Source organism: Zeus faber, assembly GCF_960531495.2.
Source record: "Zeus faber genome assembly, chromosome: 10".
Classification (NCBI taxonomy): domain Eukaryota; kingdom Metazoa; phylum Chordata; class Actinopteri; order Zeiformes; family Zeidae; genus Zeus; species Zeus faber.
Genome location: NC_137199.1, coordinates 4,532,534 through 4,558,363, shown reverse-complemented (window position 1 = coordinate 4,558,363; position 25,830 = coordinate 4,532,534). Strand labels below are relative to the sequence as shown.

Genomic DNA, 25,830 nt, shown 5'->3' with positions numbered 1-25,830 from the left:
CAATCGGATCAGACACTAACCCCGAAGACGGTAGGCCTGATAAAACAACCTCGTTTGGAGGACCGTCCTTCGGTGGGACTCCGGGGCGTCACCTCGATCTACGTTACCTGACGGGGTAAGACAGACGCATATATTGTAGTACAATAAAGCTGCCTGGGACAGAAAGACTACGAGTCACCCGCAAGGGTCCTTATTTGTTTAGGAATTACGGTTAAAGACCGGTTATAGATTTTTTTGTAGCAAACGGCTGGGAGTCTTGTAGTACAATAAAGCTAACTCGCATCTTTCACACCTTTTGTTTAAATATTCAATAACCCGTTTTTTTATGGTTACAGTGCACCAGTCGCTCTTCTGTGGGATCCGACCGGAAGGGCTAGATTTCTTTCCCCAAGCGCAACAATGAGCCTTGGGCGCTTATGACCCTGTTGCCAGTTCAGCAGTTGTCCTTCCTTCCTTCCAACATCTGTCATTTTGGAGATGCCTTGACCCAATCATCCAACCATCACAATTTGGCACTTGTCAAAGTCTCTCAGATCCTTTCGCTTTCGCTTTTTCCCGCTTCGAACACATAAACTTCAAGAACGGACTGTTCACTTGCTGCCTTATAAAACCCTTGACAGGTGCCATTGGAACAAGCTGAGCAATGTTATTCACTTCATTTGTCAGTGGTTTTAATGTTGTGGCTGATAGGTGTATATATATATATATATATATATATATATATATATATATATATATATATATATATATATATATATATATACGCACACACACACACCTCCTGCTTCAAAGCGAAGCAGTGATGACAAAAGGCAAAATCCACCAGTACTTTCTGCTTTGTTTGTGTCCCCCCGCCGCTCTCTCCTTCCCTCTCTCTCTCTCTCCCTCTCTCCTCCATATCTCTTCCACTACCATAGGCAGCACCTCTGGTGCATCCGTTTGTCCATCCATTCGTCTGTCCATAAATGCGTCAAATGAGGTCGAGATCAATGGCGCTCGGCTCTGAGCTGCTGAAACCATCGATCGCACAGTTCCACGAACAGCTGGCACAGCGCGGCGCCGCACGCGGTGCCCTTTTCTCCGTGTGTGCACGTGTGTGTGTGTGTGTGTGTGTGTGTGTGTGTGTGTGTGTGTGTGTGTGTGTGTGTGTGTGTGTGTGTGTGTGTGTGTGTGGCTGTTTCTTCACGTTAGCAGGACATTTATATAATTTCGGAAGCTTAGCAGGTCGCGCTCTGTGTCTTCCTTACACACCGCCAAAAATAACCGGCAAGTGTTTCTTTGAATATTCTCTTCCAAAAATAGGAATCTCACAATTAGTCACATGTTTTGGCGTATCCTTGGAAAATGTGATGAATAACAGTATTATAACATTTTATTTCAAAGTTCTTTGTGCAAGTGCCATAGTACAGCCAGAGTGTAACGTTGGCTATAGTACGTTGCCAGTAGAAAGCGGCACAACTTCCTGTTTCTAGTCCCTCACTTTAGAGCAGAGCCAAAGGGGCCAAAAGACTATTTCTCAAGTGGTATCATCACAACCAACTGCCCAACAAAGTGATGCAAACTTGGTCCCATTGTTGGGACCACAGTGGGCATTTCATCAACTTTCTTAACTGATAAATTTAAACTTCATAACTAACTTTGATTTCCTACTTCTGAGGTAGGTATTAAATGATATTTTTTTTTTTTTTACTCATAGTCAGTTTTTCTGTCATTCCTGAAAAAGTCTAACCATGAAAATCATTTATTTCCACTACAGTGGTACCTCGACTTACGACTGTAATTCGTTCTATAAGAACGGTTGTATGTTAAAACAGTCGTATGTTGAAGCAATTTTTCGCATATAAATTCTGAAATCATGAAGGGTGAAAATAAACAAAATACACAGCACAAACACAGTAAATATGAAAAAAATATCGATAAGCCACGAACTACGTGCACACACAATGTAGGTCGCCCGCTGACTGACTGCTGACTGGCCGCCGACACGCCAACTGCAAATTTCCACGGTCGTATCTTGGAGCAGTCGTAAGTAGATGCAGTCGTAAGTTGAGGTACCACTGTATTACATTTAAAAGACTGTCAGACTGTATTACGAGTTTCCAATTTTCGAAAAGGAGTTTTAACAATATTCCTTTAGGGCTTCAACGTTCAACGGATTGTGCTATGAACAGTTGTAAATGACGGGAACCACTTTTTATAAGGCCTGGGTTGCAAAATAGCCAACTTATCCTTTAAACCTTAAACCTTTAAAAACTCTTTGGAACTACGTCTCAAGGAGATTCCATGGGTTGTCACACATAGTATGCCTTTTCAAATTGCAACATAGATACTCAGACCCACAAAAGGGATTTTTTTTTATACATACATTTTTTTATTGGCTACAGTGCAGTCATATTCATTTCAGGGGGGTGGAGGCAAGAGAGTGTTTTATTTTTACATCCAGGTTTTCTGGGGACAAGGGGGGAAAAGGGGAGACATGAGTCTTTGGTGCCATCTAGTGTTCACACAGACAATATGATTATTCAAATGTCTTCAGTGGCACCTGTCCTTGATAATAAATAGGCCCCAGTTTCTTATTTTGACAGATTTTATGCCAACATTCGGACAAGATAGCACACAGGCTAGTTTATAGCTCATCTGTTCAATCCGTTTTTAGCTGACGATTGCACGATTAAAATCATGCTCTTAGTGTCTGCATGAGCTGTCGGGTCTTACAGTCCCACTTAAACTCTATTTATGGAGGACAGAAGAGCTGCTTTTGGGTTATAACCCAGAAATATTAATAATGCAGGGATGCATGTTAACCAGCATGAACACGCATGCACACACAGGCACGCACGCACGCGCACACACACACACACACACACACACACACACACACACACACACACACACACACACACACACACACACACACACACAAACCCTCAACACACTTCGTCGCTTCATTAGCAGAACAATGTCAAATGGGGTATAAAAACTCTTTCTGTTGCAGTTCTCCCCGGGCGCGTCCACATATGCTGCCCACTGCTCCTGGCTGTGCCCCCAGAGGAAGGACAAGCCAGGATGGGTCAAAAGCAGAGAATCCATTTCACCGGCCACCATCAAAGCATGTGCATGTGTGTGTGCGTGTGCAAGCATGTGTTGTAGTGTGGTGTGTTGCGTGATAAATAAAGACTGTTTCTTCTTCTTCTCCATGCGTTTATTGCCAGTGTCCAGTGTTAAAAGCCTGTTCTGTAACCAGATTAACCCCCTTCCACGCTTGTGCACTGCGTCTGCAGGAGGTCCACTGAGGAAGGCACCAATTTGGAGTTGGAATGGAATGCACTTTTGAGCAGTTGAAGCAGCAGGGATAGGCAATACAGGGCGAGAAGTGTGCAAAAAGGCATCAACAATGTGAAGAATAGACATGATTAACTCAATGAAAATAACTATAAAAGACTCTTCTTGATCCTAGCAGTATTAAATTGTATTTTCATACATTATCTAAGGTATTCCTGAAATGGTATGTGTGGCCTTTTCACATACCACCCGCCATCCAAGTGGCATTTCCAGGGACCTCCAGAGACACTGTGTCACAGAGACACAGACGATGGGGTTGTAGACACACCAGTTTATTGTAGAGAGTGGGCTAGTTGGAACTAGCCCAGGAGCAGATAGGCATGTGTCATGACAAGGGCTCCTATCCTGAGTGTGTGTGGGGATGGGGGTTTTACCTGTTGCTCTTTTGGCCAACCAACAAGCAACAGGTATGCATGCAGCCACTCTGATCCTGGGCCCCCAATTACCTAGACCCAGTTCAGGTGCGGCGGCTCAAGGCACACCATCCCCACAGTGCATACCCCCGACATCAAACTGAGGCCAAGAAGAACACCTGGCCAAAGCCTACCCTAACAAAAATGAAATGAAATGCCTAAATGCCTGGTGTGTTCGCTGCTGATGTTTGGTGAGTCCGATCCACTCTGACATTAATGACACTGTCACTCTGCTTTATAAATTCCTGTAGCTATAAACCATAGACCGAAATTACATAACCTCCCTGTAACATCCAGGAATCTAAACAATTTACTCCTGGTTCAGACTCAAACTCTCTGTACCCCGTTAAGCCATGCACCCAGAACAATAAAAATGTCTCTATTAAACGTAAGGTCACTGGCTAACAAGTCATTTTTAGTTAATGAGCTTATACTGTAAGTACTCATAACCTGGATTTCACTGTATTAATTGAGACCTGGCTGGATAGAAATGGCTCAGTCACACTCATTGAGACAGCATCTCCTGATTTTAAGTTCATCCAAACCACTAGAGCTGACCAGAGAGACAGTGGAATAGCTGCCGTCTTCTCTATCTATACCTGCAAGGAAATCCTCCTCTGAGAATTCACGTCTTTTGAACACCTTGCTATATCTATAAACTCCAGTGCCTCGATTTTAATCATCGCTGTCTATCGGCCACCAAAATCGAAATGTGGCTTTCTTGATGAATTCTCTGAGCTACTGTCCAAGGTTTCCACTGATTATGATTGTGTAATTTTCTCAGATGATTTTAATATTCATGCTGTCACAATCAAACAGACCCAGATGCTCAACACTTCATTAGCCTATTGTAGGTATTTGACCTCACAATGGATTTCTGCCCCTGAACTTCACTGCAGAGCTTCTCCATATCCAGGCTGTATGATGTAACTTTGAGCTTCACACATGACTGTTAGCTGTCATCAGTGAGTTGCGACCGATTTTTGCTTTTTATGAAGTTCATGGTGGAAAACACTTGCTCGCCCAAGTATGTTGATCCAAAGATGGACAGGACAACAAATGTGTACTTGTTCATGTTCAAATAGGTGTCGGGAATGGCATTCCATGTCTCGATTCCACTCCGCATTCCATGAAACGAACTTTAAACGTTTTATTTTCCTCAGAAACTTTTCTTTTTTTGGATGTATCCATGGTTAACTTACCGGGGTTCAAGAGCTCAAAATAAGTCACCAGCCTGTCAGCAACAGGTGACGCAAACAAGGTGCGATGCATATTTTGATCGACAGGCCTCCTTCTTCAGCTTGATGGCTTCCTTCACCGCTGGTGTCCACCAATGGTTTCTTGGGTTACCGCCATGACAGGCACCGACTGCCTTCCAACCACAGCTCCTAGCAGCCGCCTATGCAATGGAGGTTTTGAACATGACCCACTCAGATTGCATGTCCCAACCTCCCCCGGGATGCGCAAAAAATTCTTACGGAGGTGGGAGTTGAAGAATTGTGGGCAGGGGCATCCACCAGGCGTTCCCAGTTCACCCTCACCACACATTTGGGTTTACCAGGTCTGTCTGGCAGCCTCCCCCGCCATCTGATCCAACTCACCACCAGGTGGTGATCAGTGGACAGTTTTGCTCCTCTCTTCAACCGAGTGTCCAAGACATACGGCCGCAGATCTGATGATACGACTACAAAGTCGATCATCGATCTTTGACCTAAGGTACCATGTACACTTATGAACCACCCTATGCTTGAACATGGTGTTCGTTATGGCCAGTCCATGACTAGCACAGAAGTACAATAACAAAGCACCACTCGGATTCAGATCAGGCAGATCCGTTCCTCCAAATCCCCCCCTTTCAGGTTTCTCCATCGTTGCCCACGTGAGCGTTGAAGTCTCCCAGTAGAACTGTATAGTTCCTAGACGGAGCCCCTTCCAGGACGCCACCCAGAGACTCCAAGAGGGCCGAATACTCTGATCTGGTGTTCGGTGCATAAGCACACACAACAGTCAGAGCTTTCCTCTTAGCAACTTGTAGTTGCATAGAGGCGACCCTCTCGTTCACTGGGGAGAACTCCTACACAGTGGAACTCAGCCGGGGGCTCGTGAGTATCCCCACACCCGCCCGGCGCCTCTTACCCTGGGCAACTCCGGAAAAGGAGAGAGTCCAGCCCCTCTCCAGGAGTTTGGTTCCAGAGCCAGTGCTGTGCATAGAGGTGAGCCCAACTATATCTAGTTGGTACTGCTCCACCTCCCGCCAGAGAGGTGACATTCCACGTCCCTAGAACTAGTCTGCGATGCCGAGGATCAGCAGGCCCAGGCCCCCGCCTTTGCCTGCCGCCCGGCTGACGTTGCACCCGGCAGCCAGCGAGCTCCCCTCCCAGGTCTGGCTCCAGGAGGGGGCCACAGTTTCCCTATTCCAGGCGAGGTACCATTTTGCCTTTGGTGTTTTTTCATTGGGGTCCATTGATACAAAAATCCAAAATGGCCATGTGTTTTGCTATTTAAGGAACAGCCAAAACATTAACAGTAAAAAATGTGACTTTCATAAACTTTGATCTCCTTTGATAAACTTTGACACTTGCAATCCCTCCTGTCTGTGATTCTGTCCATCTGACTGAATTGAATAAGTCCAAATCCCGTTTCATTGATGCAGATGCAAATTTGGAGGGCATCTTCAAACTCCTGGAATGTGGAGAAGTGGCCAGGCAGCCGGGAAACACTGGAAGCAAGTTTGGAATCGTGGAAGATCCCACTGCATGACATCCACCTTGAGATCTCCGGCGGCACCTCCCAGCCCCTTCAGAAACTCATCAGGTTTTTGCAAGTCTCTGCAGATGCTTGAAAAACTAAATAAAATATAAGTAGACAAATAGTTAAAAGAATTCATTTAAATGGATATTTGTGATTTGGAACCCAAGCCCTGTTATTTACCAATGATGATATTGGTTTCTCACCACAACCCATTCTGTTTCTCATACTAGTTAGCCACAAACCAATCCAAAGTCAATGGGGTCGAACTCCTGTCTGTACAAGCTGACTGAGGCTCACGGACATTTTCTTTGTGTCAACTGAAGTGACCCAAAATGAGCAAAATCAATGTAGCTCCTGTTAATGTTAGATAAGTTAGCTAGTTAACACAGTGGTAACATTAGCATGCTGGCAATTTTACCATCTAACCACAAAGAGATTGACTGAGTATCATTCGTACCCCTACCTTAATGACCTAACATTAGCAACATATTTTTCATCTCCAGATAGAAATCTATGGGGTCGTTAACCAAACTTATTGTGAGATAGTGATAACGCTCTTCGTGCTCCAGATGGACTGGCAGCAAAGAAGGCCAGCCCCCCTGGCACCGTGATTGAATAGTGAAATGATAATCCTGATTGGTTAGACAATCTGAACATCCCCATTGGCTATTCCGGGGGAAGCGGCAAATGTGGGACAAAAGTACTTGTACTTTAAGGTCTGATTTGTACTCATAGATATGACCGGAGCTGTAAACTTGGGATTCACACTTTTTTCACCCACAAACAGAGAGGTGTGTAACTGCAAACCTTTGTGCTAATCGAAAAGAAGAAAAATCTACTTGTTCAGATATTTTTAACACCTTGTAACAATCTTGACCTTAGACTGCATATTGTGAAGGGGTGCCATGTATGCTGTGCCTACCGAAGAAGTATTTCTCCTTTTATATAACGTGAGCTCGTTCTGATCTAGATCAGTCAGTTGTCAACTCTAAAAAAGAACTTATGTCTGTTTACACAAACCCTTACATTGAGGTCAATAACAAAACAACTTGTTTCTTTTTAACTGCTTGTATTTGGATGAAGAAAGTAAAAGGTTCACCAGTTAATTTACAATTTACAACATGATTTGCAACCCAGCCACCAATTCACATAATAATCTGCATAATCTAATAAATCATAGAGTGCACTTCCACACAATGTCCAGTACCTCAGGGCGTATAATAAATAGTACCGGCCCGGTATAAATGAACCCGACAGGTTAGTCCAGTGCGCATATAGTCCAAAAAACACATGCACCGTAATAGATCTGACCGCAGACAAAATTGATACCCTGCAAAATAGATCAAAATTAAAGTTCCAATTAATGAATCAATATACAAGAAAAACAAAACAAAAAAATGAAAGGAGATGAAAAATAAAAGGAGGTTGGTCAGGTAAGGTCCAAAGGTCAGTCAGTTGATTACTTCCACAGAATTTGCGCAGGGACATCAGATCACAGAGTCGCACAGGGTCCACAGACAGCAGAGTCACGCAGGGACATCAGATCACTAATCACTTCTGCTCCTGCACTTACACACTTCTGGGTTTGATTCCCACCTGGGGCGCTGTTGGCACTGTGCTTCAGTGAGTGATCTCCCGATTAGGGGCCTTTCTGTGTGGAGTTTGCATGTTCTCCCCGTGCTCACATGGGGTTTCTTCCATGTAACATCAGTAGGGAGCCCCACCCAGAACATTGTCTACTGACCAGCGATGGACATTAGTAACTGGTCCCTGGGATCATCACTGTATACTGGCTGCCTCCCGGAGGAAGGACAAGCCAGGATGAGATAAAAGCAGAGAGTGAGTTTCACCGGCCACAATTTGAAAGTTTAATAATCTATCTAAATCTATGTAATCACATAAACATATATGCACACACATAATGAGGAACACAACCTCATATAGCCCCAGTCACATATCTTTATTTCAGCACACAGTGTTCATTCCCACACACATGGAGTTGCTTGCAGTCAGCCTTGGACTCCTGCCGAATATATTTGCTACAATACTGTATAATTGTATGTTCACATAATCAAACACAGTTGTGTACACTTTTTAACTCGCGTACTCTGCATACTTTGCACACTCGTCACAATAGACAACTACCCTTGAAACCAGTTAAAGCCAGTTCTAGTCACCCCATCGTCCCTTATATTGTGACAAACTCCTTCCTGCGTCTTAATGGGAACCATGACCATGTAAACTTGTCTGTGTCCTGAATAAAATGTTTGTTTCAGGGGGCTGCTCTTCAGCGCATCTCTGATCGGACCCTTGTACAAGCTAAAACCAACGTCTGTCTGCCTCTTTATTTAAAAACCACCGACCGACAAACTGCAGATTAAAGCGACCCTTAAATTTCTGTAACAAAAGCATGTGTTGGTTGCCGTCGCCGCATGAGTGCATGTGTTGTTAGTATGTGTGACAAAGAATCTTCTTCTTCGATAACTTCCGCTTTTACTCTCACGCACCAGGTGCATTTATACCAATACGCACTGTAGACTTGGTAGAGAGACAGACGGGTAGGGTAAAGGTCATGACCGTCAAAACATCACGTTGTTACTTTTTCAAGCACTGTTTTTCCATTTTCAAGGACTTCACGCAAAAAAATAATAAATTTTCAATGTGATCTTTATTAATTGAAATATAATATAATCTTAAGTCTCATTGTCTTATTTAGACATTATAATCAATTTATATTCATATATCAATTATACTGTAATATCATAGTCATTGTGCTGTGGAGGTGGTATTGTTTAAGCAGTCATACCTGTCTTGGGTCTAGGTAACTGGGCCCGGGGTCAGGGTGGCTGTACGCCTGTTGCTCATTAGAGCAATCAACAAGCAACAAGTATCAGGTAAAACCCCCATCCCCCCACACACACAGACAGCCTCTGTCATGACAATGTTCCATCTGCTCCCTGCTTGTTCCATCTTGCCCACTCTCTACAATAAACTGTGACTCTGTGTCGGAGGGCCCTGAAAACCCAAGCTCGGATGGCATGTGGCAGGCAGATCGGCCACAATGATGCCTGAATAGGCACTCTCTGGCATGGGAAAGAGAAACAGAAGGGCCGTCCGAAGACACACTAGAGACATCAGCAGGTCAACGGGCGACCACAGCACCAGCCCTCTCCCAACTGGCTGCAGCAGTCCCCAGGGAGAAGGATCGGGGGAAAATCAGCTGCAGCAACAACCATGGGTAACGTCTGCAGCTAGCTGCTCTGCCCAGCAGCCACCGCCAGGACCATCCAGCAGTCCTTCTCCCAGCCCTCTCCCTTCCCTGTGCCAGAGAGTCCCTGTTCAGGTGCCTGGCTGATCCACCTGCCACACACCCTCCGTCTGAGTGACGTTTTCAGCGCCCTCCAACACAGAGACACAGGCAGAGATGTTGCAAATACACCAGTTGTGGTACGGCCTTACTTGCCTCACAGCAAGAAGGTCCTGGGTTCGATTCCCGCCTGGGGCGCTGTTGGCACCGTGCTCCGGCGGGTTATCTCCCAAATAGGAGCCTTTCTGTGTGGAGTTTGCATGTTCTCCCCGTGCTCACATGGGGTTTCCTCCACCTCACGTCAGTAAGGACTCCCACCAAAAACATGCACACATCATCGTCTGACCGGCGATGAACACTCATCACCAGGTCCCCGGGCGCGTCCACGAATGTTGCCCACTACTCCTGGCTATGCCCCAGGAGGAAGGACAAGCCAGGATGGGTTAAACACAGAGGCCACATTTCACCGGCCACCATACAAAGCATGTGTGTGTGTGCGTGCATGTGTTGTAGTGTGGTGTGCTGTGTGACGATTACAGATTGTTCTTCTTCTTATTGTAGAGAGTGGGCAGGATGGAACAAGCCGGGAGCAGATGGAACATAGTCATGACAGAGGCTTTCCCGTGTGTGTGGGGAATGCGGGTTTTAACTGTTGCTCGTTGATTGCTTGATCTAACGAGCAACAGCCGTACAGCCACCCTGATCCTGGCCTTATTACTTAGACCAGGCATGCCCAAAGTCCGGCCCCCGGGCCAAATCCGGCCCGTGTCTAAATTTCCACCGGCCCGAAGCGTCTGTCATAAAATCAATAATATGTGGCCCGCCAGCACGGTTGCCCACAGTTAAGAATACACACATACAAAAAAAGCTATTTTATATTTCACCAGAGGATGGCAGTAGACTTGTGGCCGCACTCTCGCCGCGTGACCCCTGTGTGAACTTTTACCACTGTGGTATCTTTTTTAGCCCATTTCTAAAATGGTAACTGGAACTAAAAATAGGAAAGTTGACAACGAGGGCCGCCGTTTCCAGGACAAGTGGAAATCGGGAGTATTTTTTCACTGACATGAAAAACAACTGCGTGTGCTTAATTTGTCAAGAGACTGTGGCTGTTTTCAAGGAATTGAATATTAAGCACCACTATCGGACGAAACATGCTAACTAAGATAAGCTAACGGCAAACGAACGCACCGAAAAACTAAAGCAACTTGAAGCTGTTTTAATGGCACAGCAGCCGTTTTTCAAAAGAATCCGTGACTCAAATGAAAATTCTACAAAGGTGAGCTACGAGGTGGCAATGCTGATTGCCAAGCACTGCAAACCTTTTACTGAGGGTGAATTTATTAAAGACTGCGTGATGAAAATGGTGGAGTAAATTTGTCCTGAAAAAAACAAGAGTTTGGCAATGTTTGTCTGGCTCGTAGCACTGCGGCCCGGAGGATTGAAGAAATTTCATCTGAAATCAAGAGACAGAGGCAAAAGGAGTGGAGTTTGACTTTTTTTCGTTAGCCTGCGACGAAAGCACGGATGCATCTGACACCGCTCAGTTACTGATTTTTTTGAGAGGAGTGGACAATGAAATGAACGTGAGTGAAGAGCTACTTGACCTCCAGAGCCTAAAGGACTAAACAACAGGAATAAATTTGTTTGCTTCTTTTTGTAAATTATATGAAACTAAAGTGGAATAAAATCACTGGGATTATTACAGACGGCGCACCTGCCATGGTTGGTGAGCAAAGTGGGCTGTCGACCCTAGTCTGTAAAAAAAGTCAGCGAAGTAGGAGGCAAAGCTATAAAACTCCATTGTACCAACAAGTTCTATGTGCCAAACATCTGAAATATGATCACGTTATGAAACCAGTGATGAAGGCTATTAATTATATTCGCTCCAGAGCCCTGTGTCACCGCCAGTTTCAACAGTTTCTGATCGACATCCACGCTGAATATGGAGATGTTGTGTGTCATAATGACATAAGATGGCTCAGTCGGGGGTCTGCACTGCAGCGATTCTATTCTCTCAGAAAGGAAATCGGACAATTCTTGGCACAAAAAAGACAACCGATCCCAGAACTCTCCGATCCTGTTTGACTGGCTGATTTTGGATTTCTAGTTGACATAACACGACATCTTAACGTGCTGAACACGAGCCTTCAGGGGAAAAATGCAGTGGTAAGCCACTGCATTTTTCCCCTGAATTCACACATCAAAGCTTTTGGGACAAAGCTGCTACTTTTCCAAAGGCACCTGTCACAAACGCAGCCCAATACCACACATTTCCCATCGCTGCAGGAAACGATGACCAGTTTTCCAGCAAACAATATCACTGCGCAAATGAGGAGGTATGCAGCAAACATCTCATCTCTGGCTGAGGAGTTTCAACAGCATTTCAGGAATTTTGCCGCTATTGAAAAGGAGATCACACTTTTTTCCGTGGATCCTAACGACGCTCCAGCCCACCTGCAGCTGGAGCTCATTGAGCTGCAGTGTGACATGGAGTGTCACAGTCAGCACCAGCAACTCCCTCTTGTAAACTTTTACCGCCGGCTGGACAACGACAGGTTCCAAGAGATTCGAACATTTGCTAAGAAAATTGCTGAGCTCGTTTGGCTCGACATACTTGTGCGAGAAGACGTTCTCGGTTATGAACATTGAGAAGAACCGCGTGAGGACAAGACTAAGTGACTCTCACCTGCGTGACATCTTGCGCATCAAAACCACTGTTTTTGAGCAAGACCTGCCCTGTTTACTGCAGTCGAGATCTCAGTATCACCCATCACATTAATGTAGTCAATTATTTTTTTTATTCTTCTGAGGAGAATAAATACTAAAGTCTCACTGAATTAATTTTTTGTGATGATCAAAACCACAGTTTTGTCAAATTTCAGTCATTTAATTTGACTATACTATCCTTTGTCAAAATGCACTTTGATGTGATTTGTTAAAACAAAATCAATAAATACATGTTTCTAAAAAAATTCGGAGTCAGATTTCATAAAATAGTTCCTTTGAATTTAATTTATTATTATTTTAACCTTTATCTATCCTGATAAGGCAATTGACAACAGATTCTCATTTGCAATGTCAACCTAGCTGCAGACAGCAGAGTAAAACAAAGCAAAATAAAAGCAAATACAAATAAACACGTATGCAACAAACTGTACAAAGTGATATAGTTACATCTTAATTTACAATGGTAATGGTTCAAAGAATGTCAGGCTGAATGGTTGGCCCCCATACATTTTCACCTCACCAAATCTGGCCCTCTTTCCAAAAAGTTTGGACACCCCTGACCTAGACCCAAGACAGGTGTGGCTACTTAAACCACACCACAGCGTTTCACCAACATTGTCTGCCCTCCCACCAAATACCAGAAAGTATCTATTGCGTTGCAAGATCAAAATTTCAAGGCTGTACTAATTCATCAGTTCCAGCCCTGTGTCCATCACAATAAGCTCAAGCCTCACACTTAATGTGGGAACTACTGACAAACTCAGAGTGAAGTCAAAAGTCACAGACTGGTGAGTCGGTCACAAATCACATTTCTTGTAGCTCAAGTCTGAGTTTAACGTTTTCAAAAGTTGCAAATCAGACAAAATAATGGGGTGGGTAGTAGATCTAGTGACACAATTTTTAGATATTTTATGTGTTTTCTAAATTTCTATCAAATATTAACACACACACACACGCGCGCACACACACACACACACACACACACACACACTCACAGACTCCTATATATTACATTTGGTATATACTGTATGTGTGGATTGGGTCGGGTACTGATCATAGACTTTTCTTCTTTATGTTGTTTTCCCCTCTCCTATCTCTGCATGGGGCTTGTACACCATGTAATGTTTTCGCCCCAGTCAGTTCGAAAACAAATTTGAACCTAAATGCCCAAGGGTTTTGAAACACCACTTGTTTGCGACGCCGTTCCTATTGATGATTTACAGAGAAGTCCAATGTTTATGTGATGGCATTGGATGGATGGCTGACTCGGCACGACGTTACATGAATTCACCAAGACAATAATGTTAAAATAATATTAGAAACATTTACGTAACAATGGAATCAGTGATAAAAAAAAATAATGTTTTGTGAATGAATGAATGAATGTTCTTTTTCCCAGGTAACATATATGAAACGGGCAAAATTCTTTTCTGTAATTTAAAAATGGGTTCATCATCACACAACACCTTCCAGGCTCTGAGGGGGCGTTGAATAAAACGACACGAGGTGTTTGCGTCACCGCGCTGTGATTGGCTTATTTCTGAAAAGACACGCCTTCTCCGTATCGAGACCCCGCCTCTTCACGGATATCCTGAGCAGGTCTGCGGACGGAGCGAACCATTTCCAATTCATTTCGGGGGTGAATCATAACTATATATGGACGCCTGCCGTATATTTTAATGCATACAATAAACGCAAAAAAAAAAAAAAAAAAAAAAAAACGATTAACCCGAGTTTCATTCATCGCAAGGAAGATAAAAATCTGAATTTCCTTTTTCTAACAGACGCCGCGTGAAAGAGACCGGTCTACTTTTACCCTCGCCCCTTGAAAGCAGAGGTTTCCGTGAGTCGCCGGAAAACTAAAGTGTGACGTAACGTTTGCCGGTCAGTCGGCCACTCGCTCCGTCCGTTCCAACCGAGCAGAACGAGTCCAAACAAACCGAGCAGAACGAGTCCAAACAAACCGAGCAGAACGAGTCCAAACAAACCGAGCAGAACGAGTCCAAACAAACCGAAATCAATCACCTTGTTGGACTCAGTGTCTCGGGTGTTTTATGGACCCTGTGGTCGACTCCACGTCGAGCGCTCATTCGTTTTCCCTCCCTCACACGCTGCCGTACAGCTCGACGAGGAGGAATGAATGCGGCTCGCCGCTGCTCGCTTTTCCTTAACCGGGACCTGGCCGCGTTGTGCGCTCCCTCTCGCGGAGCACCGGCCGCCAAGAGGCCCTTAACTCCCGGTGGAGTCTCCGCGGCGGGGCAGCGCTACCCCGAAGCTGGTGGCCGCGCGGGGGACGGGGGAGGAGCGGGCTCGGGTGGCCCCAAGCCGCTGGGGGAAACAGACGGAGCATCCTCGACGGTGACAGCTGCGAGAGCCGGTAGGTAGCTGTTAAAGTGGTAATCCGTAGGATTATTTTGTTTAACAAATCGCATATTTCATATCTTTTTTTAAAACCGGCACTTGATAAGAAACAGGTGTTCAATGTATTTGCGTCATGCATGTGCTCCTCCAATATGCAGGGTTTTTTTTTGACTGGTGGCGGGGTCCGCCTTTCCCGGCAAGAACGCACCGATCGGGCAGGTGTAAGAAGTGAATGTGATAAAGCAGGTTAGCTAGTTGTGGTTGTTCACCTGCTGATACGGAAGACGAATAACTCGGAAGAAGGTGTACTTTAGAGGCTGGAGCACAGATGGGGTAATAATCAGACATTGGAAAGACAACATTGGCGTTTGAATGGAAATTCTGGGACTTGGGACAGAGTAATCCACTTTACACCAGATGATCTTTCAGATCGGCACTCTGACCTCTAAGGCGAGCGATATAGAACTGTTTTAGGATATAAAGAGGTTGCCCATCTCCTTTCATCAAACTAATTCACCCTTCACTGGCTACACCAGGTGATATGGCAGTCATGTGATTTCCCCTCAGGAAATCAAGTTTAGTTTTAAATACCTCCCAACTCAGAATAATCACCAGCGCCAATTTCTATGACTTGTAGAAGTGTTGTATAAAGGAAGTGAGCCATACAAGCCAAGTAGTGCGTTTCTAATTGAAGATTATGGCAATTGAAATTGTGCTTTTCTGTAAAGTTTAATTTCTGTATTGAGATACACACTCAAATATGATCAAGGTGTCGAAAGAAGAAAATTAGCCATCAGAAAATGTTGTTTGCACAGCAGAATCATCAGCCTGAACCAGTTCTTCTAGTCTGTTCTAATAGCTATATTTTATAACATTTCTATTGTTTCTATTACATAACGGTGACACCTGGTGAGAAACCCTCTCAATTTCTGTTCAGTGCAAAGTTCAAACTATAACACAAAGGTTGAACGCTCGCAAAACTGAGTAATGAGAGACATCCACTCGCAAATCGTCCAGGAGCCAACTCTTAACGCACAGTAATTAGCTGCATAAACCAACGTATGTTCATTTGTTTCTTCTTCCTCGTTTGAGTCCCCCAGCATTACTTAACGCGGTGTGAGCAGGGAAATGTAACAAGATCTCCGTTGGCCTTCTTCCGTAATGGGATTGGTGAGGTTGGGTTATGTAATGGTCCAGTTAAGAATCAGGCCTTTGACAAAATGGAACAAACTGGATCAGTATCTCTACTATTGAGTTGTTAACAGTACGTCAGTCTGCATGATACAGACTTAATTATTTTTGACCAATCTGTTCTTTAATCAAATGACCCCACCCAAACCTGACCATTTTAAGATTAGGTAAACTTAAGGGAAGAATGTAGCATTAAAAAAATAATAATAATAATAGGATATTAGGGTACACGTTTTACCACATTTTACTGATTCGCTCTGTTTGGGGGATCTTCGGTGCAGGACACCACTGAAGTAGGCCCAAGATTATTCAAAAACCTTTTCCCAGATTCTCCGATGCCGCATCCCACAACTCTTTGCCAGGCCGATATAGAACATACAAAGGACAATGAAGGAGCGCATGATCAGGTAGTGAGGACACAGAATATAGATCTTCCAACAGATCCCTAAATTGTCGGTCGTGACGGGTAAAGACATGAGGTCTTTACCCTTTAAACCCATGAGGTCCCTGAACTGCTTTGTGGGATCTTCGGTGCAGGACACCACTGAAGTAGGCCCAAGATTATTCAAAAACCTTTTCCCAGATTCTCCGATGCCGCATCCCACAACTCTTTGCCAGGCCGATATAGAACATACAAAGGACAATGAAGGAGCGCATGATCAGGTAGTGAGGACACAGAATATAGATCTTCCAACAGATCCCTAAATTGTCGGTCGTGACGGGTAAAGACATGAGGTCTTTACCCTTTAAACCCATGAGGTCCCTGAACTGCTTTGTGGTGACAGGACTTAACGTTCTTCCCCTTCTGTCCTGACAATGGTCTGCAGAGTTTGCAAACCTGGCACTGGTGGGCGCCCGGTCAGGACCGGACCCACCGCACACAAACTCACACACTCACACATGGTTACTGACTCGCATTCCAGTTTTATTGAGTATGCTGTCTGGATCGCCTACACTGCATTTCACCAATTTGGTGTGTGTGTGTGTGTGTGTGTGTGTGTGTGTATTCATGTGTGTGTGTGTGTGTGTGTGTTAGAATAGGCCAGTCAGTCACCAAGTATGTTGGCTTTCTATATGAGGTCGCTACAATAGCTGGATACAACAGTCCCATGAGGGTCATACTTTATTGGTGGGCACACGGCCGATGTGTAAAAGACAGAGCTGTCCTGTCCCATGCTTGGACTGGACCAGTGTGGGGTGGGGGTCAGTGCACACAGTCTGCCTCAGCCTCGCATTTAGAAGGAGGTTCAGCAGAGCGGAAGAGTAGCGCCACGGGGCGAAAGCAGAGAGTCCACCGAGACAAGGAAGAGCAAGTAAATGGAGGCATGAAGGCGAGGGCACCGTCAAGTAGAGATAAGTGCCGTGCTATTTCGTCAGAAAGAGTGGGGAAAAGGTTTGTGACTTGGGCGTAATTTCATGTTGTCGCGTCAGCTGCTCTGAGTAGACAGTTATTTATAAGAGTGTGTGGGTGGGTGGGTGTGTGTGTATGTGTGTGGGTCCAGGGTGTCATGTCTACAAATGTGCGTGTATGTTTATTAATTGTCAACTGCGCTGTTCTGAGCGAATTGATTCGTCTGTTTGTGCAAAAAGGCGTAATTTAAAAAAAATAATAATGTAAGAATGGCATACGCTCAGCAGGTTGTGTGAATTGTTTTTAACCAAACAGGCAATGTCAAACTATGTGTACGTAAAAGACATTAGGACCAGTGAGGCTGGCGTAACAGTGTGACGAATCAGGCAAAGTATTTCTCACATAAAGATTTCGGTGTAAAATAAACAGTCGACCCCGACCTTTACAAACTGGTATTTGAGCTGTTGTTTCTGATGCTCAAGTACAACAACAGGATTCTCTGGGTTACACTAGATGGCAGCAAAGAGCAACTCTAACTCTCTCTCTCTCTTGCCGTCTCTCTTTCTCGCCATCTCTCTCTTCTATTTAAAATTTAAAAAACCGCTTCCATCTCATTTGAGAATGTCTCGCCTTCCGGAGTAGCCTGCCAACCCCACCTATCAGGTGCCCCCTACCACACACACACACCTCATCGACCCTCCATAAATACCCCTGGACCACTCTTATCATGAAGCCCATTTGTTTTGAGAAGAATTAATATGTTCATAATATTTTAGAACCCAATGGTTGGCTCTTAATCTGCTCTTCTCCAGTTGAAGGCATCAAACATGCCCACTGGGGTTCAAAAAGGAGGAAATTGATTTGCTTCTCTTTGACTAAACCCACCACGTTCGATAGCTGTTGGGGATGCTCCCATACAGATGCCCCCGATATCATGTACCAGTATTGGCAGTATTCTTAATTCTCAGTTAACTCCATTGTTTTCAGTCTCGCCCCTTTGACTTTCGGACGTTCTCTTAACTTCTCTTAACTTTCCTCCTCCCTCCCCATCTCTCTCTCTGTCTTCTCTTCTCATCTCCGAGCCTACACATCTCAGACAGGCTTGTCATTGAGACGCTGTGTCGCCCGTTGTCATGTCACCGGCTCTACTGTGGCAGGCGAAGGGAGGGCGGGAGGGGAGAGAGAGTTGGGAGGGTAGGAGTAGGAGGAGGAAAGGGGCAGACTTTGAAAAAGGAGAGTGAGAGGACAGACCACCACAGTGGAGCTGGATGACATGAACGAGGTGGGATCTCCCTGAAGAGGGAGTGGTAGAAGGGTAGAGTGCAACAGAAATGGAGGCCTCAGGTAAGACCTCAGATATACTGTAGATTGTTCTGTCATTTGGTTTCTCCGTCTCTTAGGAAGATGCTAGTATTGGATATCTATCTTATATCAATAAAGATAATGAATATAGTTTCAGGCAGCAATACACAGGGTCCAGTTTAGTCATTTAAGGTATGTATAACAGTTTTCCAGGTTCTGTTAAACGCATCACAAGTTACAAAAAGCAACCATCTGCGTGTGGCTGTAAAACAGGGTTTGTCATTGCTATAACTCACTGTGATGCTTATGGTAATACAACACTACTTTCAGAGGTTGTGATGTGAATGCTCAGCGTTGTTATCCAGACTGTGATACGACGTCTGTACGGTGCTGTAAGGGTGATCCACTGTGCTCTCCTCTCGCCGTTGGACGGTCGCTGCCCAGGGTGATGGGACTTGGTAGAGTTGCAAAACCTGTCGGGATCGAGGGTCGCTCAGAGTCCACCGTGTCTACTGCAGGGTCGGGGCGGAGGGACACTGGGTTTTTTTTTTGTTGTTTTTTTAAGTAGTTTTAATGTTTTGGAAATAAATTGTGTATAAATAATGACATTTTTACTTTAAATTAAGTAACTTATTTTTCAAGTTTTTTTTTTTTTTGTTTTGTTTGTTTTTTACCAATCACTGTGCGCTTATATCACTGAATGTTTCTCTTGTGTTGTTTAGTTTAAATGTCCTTCAAGAATAGTGGTTGAACAATTATGGTCGTTCCTGGATCATCAATGCACAAAAGAAAGGGATGGTTCCTCAAAAGGTACTTCGAACTTCCTGTGCGGTGGGGAAAAAACCTTCTGTGACCAATTATAAATTGCAGGGTTTTGTAAAATTACAAAACAAGTTACTGTTTAGCAACAATAATAAGAAGAAGAATTAATTAATTGATAATAATAGGAAACATGGTCGTCGTATCCTCATACATGCATTGGGTACAAAGATCCACATCAAAACATGTTGGATATTAAAAAATAAAAGTAAATTCATTTGTTAGTGGGTTCATGTTTGACATTTATTTTTTTAGTCCAGGATTATTCAGCGATTTATTTATATAAACAAATCGCTGAATAATCCTGGACCTCTGTAGATACTAATGTACTAATCTAGCACCTTGTGTCGATTGCGCACATTTTAGTATTTTTTAGTAATTTTAGAGATTATTGTGCGTAATCACTGGGTGTCATGACATTTCACTGCATATATGTATGACCGTATGTATATGACAATCTCTTGAACTTTAACTAGTTAGTTGTAGTAGTACAGTAGGACCTCATGTATTTGTCATTGTAAATTGCGGTGAAAGACCTCTGCTTTGGAGAAATAGAATATCTTTGAATTTAAGAAAGAGGAAGAAGCAGTCTTTATTCGTCACGCAACACACCACACTACAACACATGCTTGCACACACACATGCTTTGATGGTGGCCGGTGGAATGGATCCTCTGCATTTGTCCTTCGTCTGGGGCCACAGCCAGGAGCAGTGGGCAGCGTACGTGGACGCGCCCGGGGACCAGGTGATGAGTGTCCATCGCTGATCGACGATGATGTGTGCATGTTTTTGGGGGGGGTCCTTACTGACGTGAGGTGGAGGAAACCCCATGTGAGCATGGGGAGAACATGCAAACTCCACACAGAAAGGCTCCTGTTTGGGAGATAATACCCAAATAGATACCCGCCCGGTGCACGGTGCCAACAGCGCCCCAGGAATCGAACCCAGGATCTTCTTGCTGCGAGGCACCAAATTTTGGGCTCGTCCGAACCCGGGACCTCTCGCACCCGAAGCGAGAATCATACCCCTAGACCAACGAGCCACAGCCATTTGTGAAGCCAAACCGATGCACTGCCCAAAGCAACATAAGCAGATAAACAAGAAAATTTTGTGACTGTAAATTGAACCATACATGTATACATAACATGTGAGTTATAATCATATCTATAATCCAGCCATCTTTAGGCCCTGTGATAGCCTCCAAACATGTTTGATGAAGTGCGGTGGATGATGTTACCCCCTTTTTCTAATTTGATTTCTTTTCCTACTACAAGTAATCAATTATTTAACACCTCTGTTTATGACCCATATCTGGTTTGTGCGTTGCCTTGTTCGATCAACTTACAAAACTGGGCAGGCAGCCATTTTGCGTGCTCCTCCCGGGACAAGTAGAATCACAGATCACGTGGAAATCAGTGGAAAAACAGCATTTACTGTACATAGGTACATTGCTAGATTACCAAATAACAGTGAACACCAAAAGAGTGTGTGATGTGATTTATTACAACAGAAAGCTGCAATTCACAGACAAAATAATACAAAAAAATAAAACACTTTCCACTACAGTAAAGGGAAATATGGGTTATGCATATTAATCTTTTAAATGGTTGTTTTCCCATTTCCCAAAACGTTAGCATTAGCATTTGATATGACCCGGTTAAGGAAGCATGGGCCGTGTTAACCAAGCATGGACCAAAACTTGATTACCTTTTGTAAACTTAATGCAGAGTGTTATGAGGGTCCCAAGATTTAGTCTCATCCGAGTAAGATCCAAGTGTATTTTGCAATGATGCTTATGATGGTGCTTATTGTTCCATCAGTGTGTCAGATGGGCGGAAGCAGCAGCAGGCTGTTCGGTACCCTGGCCCAGCCAGAGCTCTTCCCCGACCAGGAGGCGAACCCGGAGCCCGAAGACCTGACCGGGGCCCCCGCGGACCAGCTGCTCAGGGAGTGCGAGGAGGCCCTGCGGAGTCGCCCCGCCCGGCCCCACAGGGACCTGGTCTACCCCAGCAGCCCCCTGCCCCGCCAGCACAGCCGCAACCCCTGCATACGGGTCATGCAGTGGAACATCCTGGCACAAGGTGAGGGACAGTGGATCCAGTTACCATATTAAGGTTACATTGTGTACAGCAATGTGGTCTCGCTGTATCACAGTCGTACTGTCAGACCAGTTGTTGAATAATTTTGATCTCCATGTATCGTGTGATATTGTCCAAGAGGTCCGCAAGTAAATTATTTTTATGTTTGTTTGACATTTTACAAAATATAAAAACCTACTCACACTAATGAAGTTGAATCAAAATAGTTTATCGCACTTTTTCTCAGCAAAGGTTAAAATATGTGACCCACCACCTCTTTTTTCACCATTTGAAAGTGGAGAATCAGAGCTTCCAAACAAGGGGTCACTTGGGCAAATCAAGCTAATATTTTAAAAGCTATGACTTGTTAATGACAAGGGTGTGGCAAACTGTGGTTCTCAGATAATCACCTCCAAAGTTTTACCCACACCAAGACATTCAGCCAGCTCCCAGAATGCAATTGGGGTTGGCGGAAAAACAAGCCTCATGGCTAATTAACATACTACTGAATGGGCCAATCACGAACAGCTCAACAACACACAACAGATTTTGTTTTTAAAAAAGCTTTTATTTAACAGTAAGAATATACATTCTTATGAAAGTGGATTATTTTGAGTTTAAAAGTACAAACAACAAAACAAAATGTAGAGTCTATCAATATTATGAGTGTCAGAAAATCTGAAAATCTGTCACCAACTTCAACAAACTTGAGATGTTCTCCAAGACCGGAGTAATATCTGATTCAGCGTCGCTGTCGTTCTCGCTGTCGGAGAACTGACTATCATCGCAGAAAAGGAAGTCCCGTACGCGCCGCTTACACTGACTTGGATCTATCGCACTGGTCAGATTAAGGTCCAAAATATGATTCAGAGCCCCCTCCATCTGCTTCGCGTAATCCATAACGATACTGAGAAGAAAGTTTTCACAGACAAATGAGACCGAAACACCCCGTGCTGCGAATTAACCGTCTGTATTCAGAAGTGATGTAGGTGCGTGACGCGAAGGGCTCTTCTTCTTTGCCGTCTCACAACAATGGCTCCGTGTGTGTCAAAGTACAATGGCTCCGTGTGTGTCAAAGTAGTACGATTTAAAGGTTGAATTCTATCAAAATGGTTTCATATTGTGACTTCGTATCACATGGAATATGGATGAATGATCTTCACCTGGACGCTCGCTTTAAAGGAAACAATCGATCGGCGTTATTCAGTGCTGTTGTGCGTCTCGGTAAGTGAACTGTGTTTCCCCATGTTATCTAACGGGAATATTTAACTCCACGGTTTAACATTTTTCTACTATTTATAAATCAAACTCGGTTTTGAAAATACGTTGAGAGATTAAAAAAACCCACAAAGGAACACAAATCTGGAAAAATCTAATTTTCCTTCGAGAAAGGTTTTTTTTTTTTTTTTTTTTCAACTTATTTGGCTTCTCCTGGTGATTTTAGAAATGCGTGAAATGGCGGCTTTTGCTGTTGTGGGGCACATATGGTGTTTGTGTGTGTGTGGCAAGGGGGCCTAGCCTTGCCAACATGACATGTCATGTTATTCAAAGCTTCATTTAACATTGTGTAATCTGTATAAAACATGTGAAATGCAACGTCAATTTAATATTCTAGCAAAGTTTCTTCAGAAGGCCGATGACTCATTTCAACCAACCATTCTTTGTGCCCCCCCCTCTAGCGCTCGGCGAGGGGAAAGACGGCTTTGTGCGCTGCCCCCCGGAGGCACTGGACTGGCGGGAACGCAAGTACCTGATCCTGGAGGAGATCCTGACCTACCGCCCTGACGTGCTGTGCCTGCAGGAAGTGGACCACTACCATGACACCTTCCAGCCTGTCCTGGCCCGCCTGGGCTACCAGGGCAGCTTCCTGGCTAAGCCTCGCTCACCATGCCTGGACGTGGCGAGCAACAATGGCCCGGACGGCTGCGCCCTCTTCTACCGCAGCTCGCGCCTCCAGCCGCTGGGCGCCCCGGCCCACCTGCGGCTGGCAGCAGCGCTGCTGCCCACCAACCAGGTGGCCATCGCACAGACCTTCTGCTGCCGTGTGACGGGGCGGCGGCTCTGCGTGGCCGTGACCCACCTGAAGGCGCGTAGTGGCTGGGAGAGGCTGCGTAGTGCGCAGGGTGCCGACCTGCTGCGGAGGCTCCACAACTTAACGGCACCGGAGGTCGACAGCGGCATACCGCTGGTGGTGTGTGGGGACTTCAATGCTGAGCCTTCAGAGGACGTGTACAGGCGCTTTGGCTCCTCGCCGCTGGGCCTGGACTCGGCCTACAAGCTGCTGAGCGTCGACGGCGGCACAGAGCCCGACTACACCACCTGGAAGATCCGGCCCAGCGGGGAGAGCCGCAGCACCCTGGATTACATCTGGTACAGCCGCCGCGCCCTTAGCGTAGAGACACTACTGGAGCTCCCCAGCGAGGAGCAGATCGGCCCTGACCGTCTGCCCTCCTACCACTACCCCTCGGACCACCTGTCGCTGCTCTGCGACCTCAGCTTCAGGGAGCCGCTCGGCTAGGACTCAAAAGAGCTTCTCTCAGCATCCCAACCTCACGTTTCAGTAATTCCTGTGGGGGTTCAGATAAATGACATTCTACGGTGCATTCTTTTTTTTTCTTTTTTTCTTTTTTTTTTATTACAAGAGTACTTTGCAAGGTGAGCCACGACGTTCTCTTGATTTGATGTTTTGAAGGTTTCAACACTGGAAACTGACTTATTTATTCTATTTAGACCACCATCTGCTCTTAATACAAGTTCTATTTTTTTTCCTCTTCAGTATAATTATGCCATAATTATACTCTTTATTAAAGTGTGTGTGTGTGTGTTTGTGCGCGTGTGCGTGCGTGTCTTGGTTGCTGATATTTATTGAGATTGTATTGAAATTGTTTGTAGGAATATGCAACTCCTAGTACAGCCGAAGACAACGGATTGTAATAAAGAAAAAATGTTGCAGTGGGTTCTGGAATCTACCTGTGTGCAAATTGATAAGAATAATTGAGAACTCAACGCTGGATTGATGTGTTTTGATATCTACTGCTTAACTGCTAAAGCTTGCTTCACAACGAATACGACAAGAACAAACCGGGGTGCGTTCAAAATGTTCAACGAATGCTTTTCGGTCCGACACTTCAGCTGGAAGTGACATTAGTCAAGTTTTTTACTGGAGCTAGGCTCTCCTAAGTAAATAAGTCATGTATACATAATGATGTGTTCTTAACGTAAACCTTGGATCTCACCATATACAATATCAATAAAACTATTAATATAAGTGAATTCTGTGTATTTATTTTGTACTTATTACACTTTATAAAGGTAGCTTTATCCTCCTATTCATGGAAAATGTCCAGCTGAGCAATCTACTCGCTGTTGTACTGAAAAAAAATGAGCTCTGCCGCTTCCCCTGACGTTGTGGATGCAAAGCTCAAACGCAGTTCGCAACGGCCACTACCGTTTGTTGTGTATATGCATTCTGTGTGAATCAGGATTAAGGGTTCCCAAATATACGCCCAATATACTTTGGCGGCTGTTAATATACCAGGACGATCTGCCCAAGTAAAGTCTGTGTGGGGAAAACCGTGTCCATAAATGTTGACTGCATGTCGTAGCATTGCAGCCAGATTAGTCTATGATGCCAATGACTACTGTGAGAGAAAAATGCACATGATCAACTATTTGAATGATGTTTTACATGTTTTTCTATAGAGGACAATAGTTTTTTGTATGTTACGCAGTTTGAAAACTCATTGTTTCTGGGTTTTATATGAAGAGTGTTCTTTTTAAAAAATGTCAGTTGTCTTCTTTGGGCAGCTCCCATTAGAGGTCTCCACAGCGGATCATCTGCCTCCAATACCTTCTGTTCAGCGCATCTTCCTCCCTCACACCAACCGCCTGCATGTCCTCCCTCACCACATCCATAAACCTTCTCTTTGGCCTTCCTCTTTTCCTCTTGCCTGGCAGCTCCATCCTCAGCATCCTTCTCCCAATGTAACTCTCATCTCTCCTACACACGTGTCCAAACCATCTCAATCTGGCCTCTCACTTTTTCACTAAACTGTCCAACCTGAGCTGTCCCTCTAATGTACTCCTTCTTAATCCTGTCCATCCTTGTTACTCCCAATGAAAATGTCAACATCCTCAACTCTGCCACCTCCACTTCAGCCACCTGCCTTTTTATCAGTGCCACCG

The 25,830-nt window shown here is 44.7% G+C and overlaps 1 protein-coding gene across 3 annotated transcripts; it reads left to right on the top strand.

Annotated features, from left to right (window-relative positions):
- The first annotated feature begins 14,512 nt into the window (after nt 1-14,512).
- On the top strand, nt 14,513-24,874 carry nocta (nocturnin a). Of its 3 annotated transcripts, none has more exons than XM_080008688.1 (3): nt 14,513-14,920; nt 21,388-21,648; nt 23,325-24,874. In XM_080008688.1, the coding sequence occupies exons 1-3, from the start codon at nt 14,680-14,682 to the stop codon at nt 24,161-24,163; spliced, it is 1,341 nt and encodes a 446-aa protein (XP_079864814.1). In that variant the 5' UTR covers nt 14,513-14,679; the 3' UTR covers nt 24,164-24,874. The 3 variants fall into 3 exon arrangements, with proteins under 3 accessions (XP_079864814.1, XP_079864815.1, XP_079864816.1); XM_080008689.1 differs by lacking the exon at nt 14,513-14,920 and adding an exon at nt 17,349-17,488; XM_080008690.1 differs by lacking the exon at nt 14,513-14,920 and adding an exon at nt 19,450-19,558.
- Nucleotides 24,875-25,830: the final 956 nt, after the last annotated feature.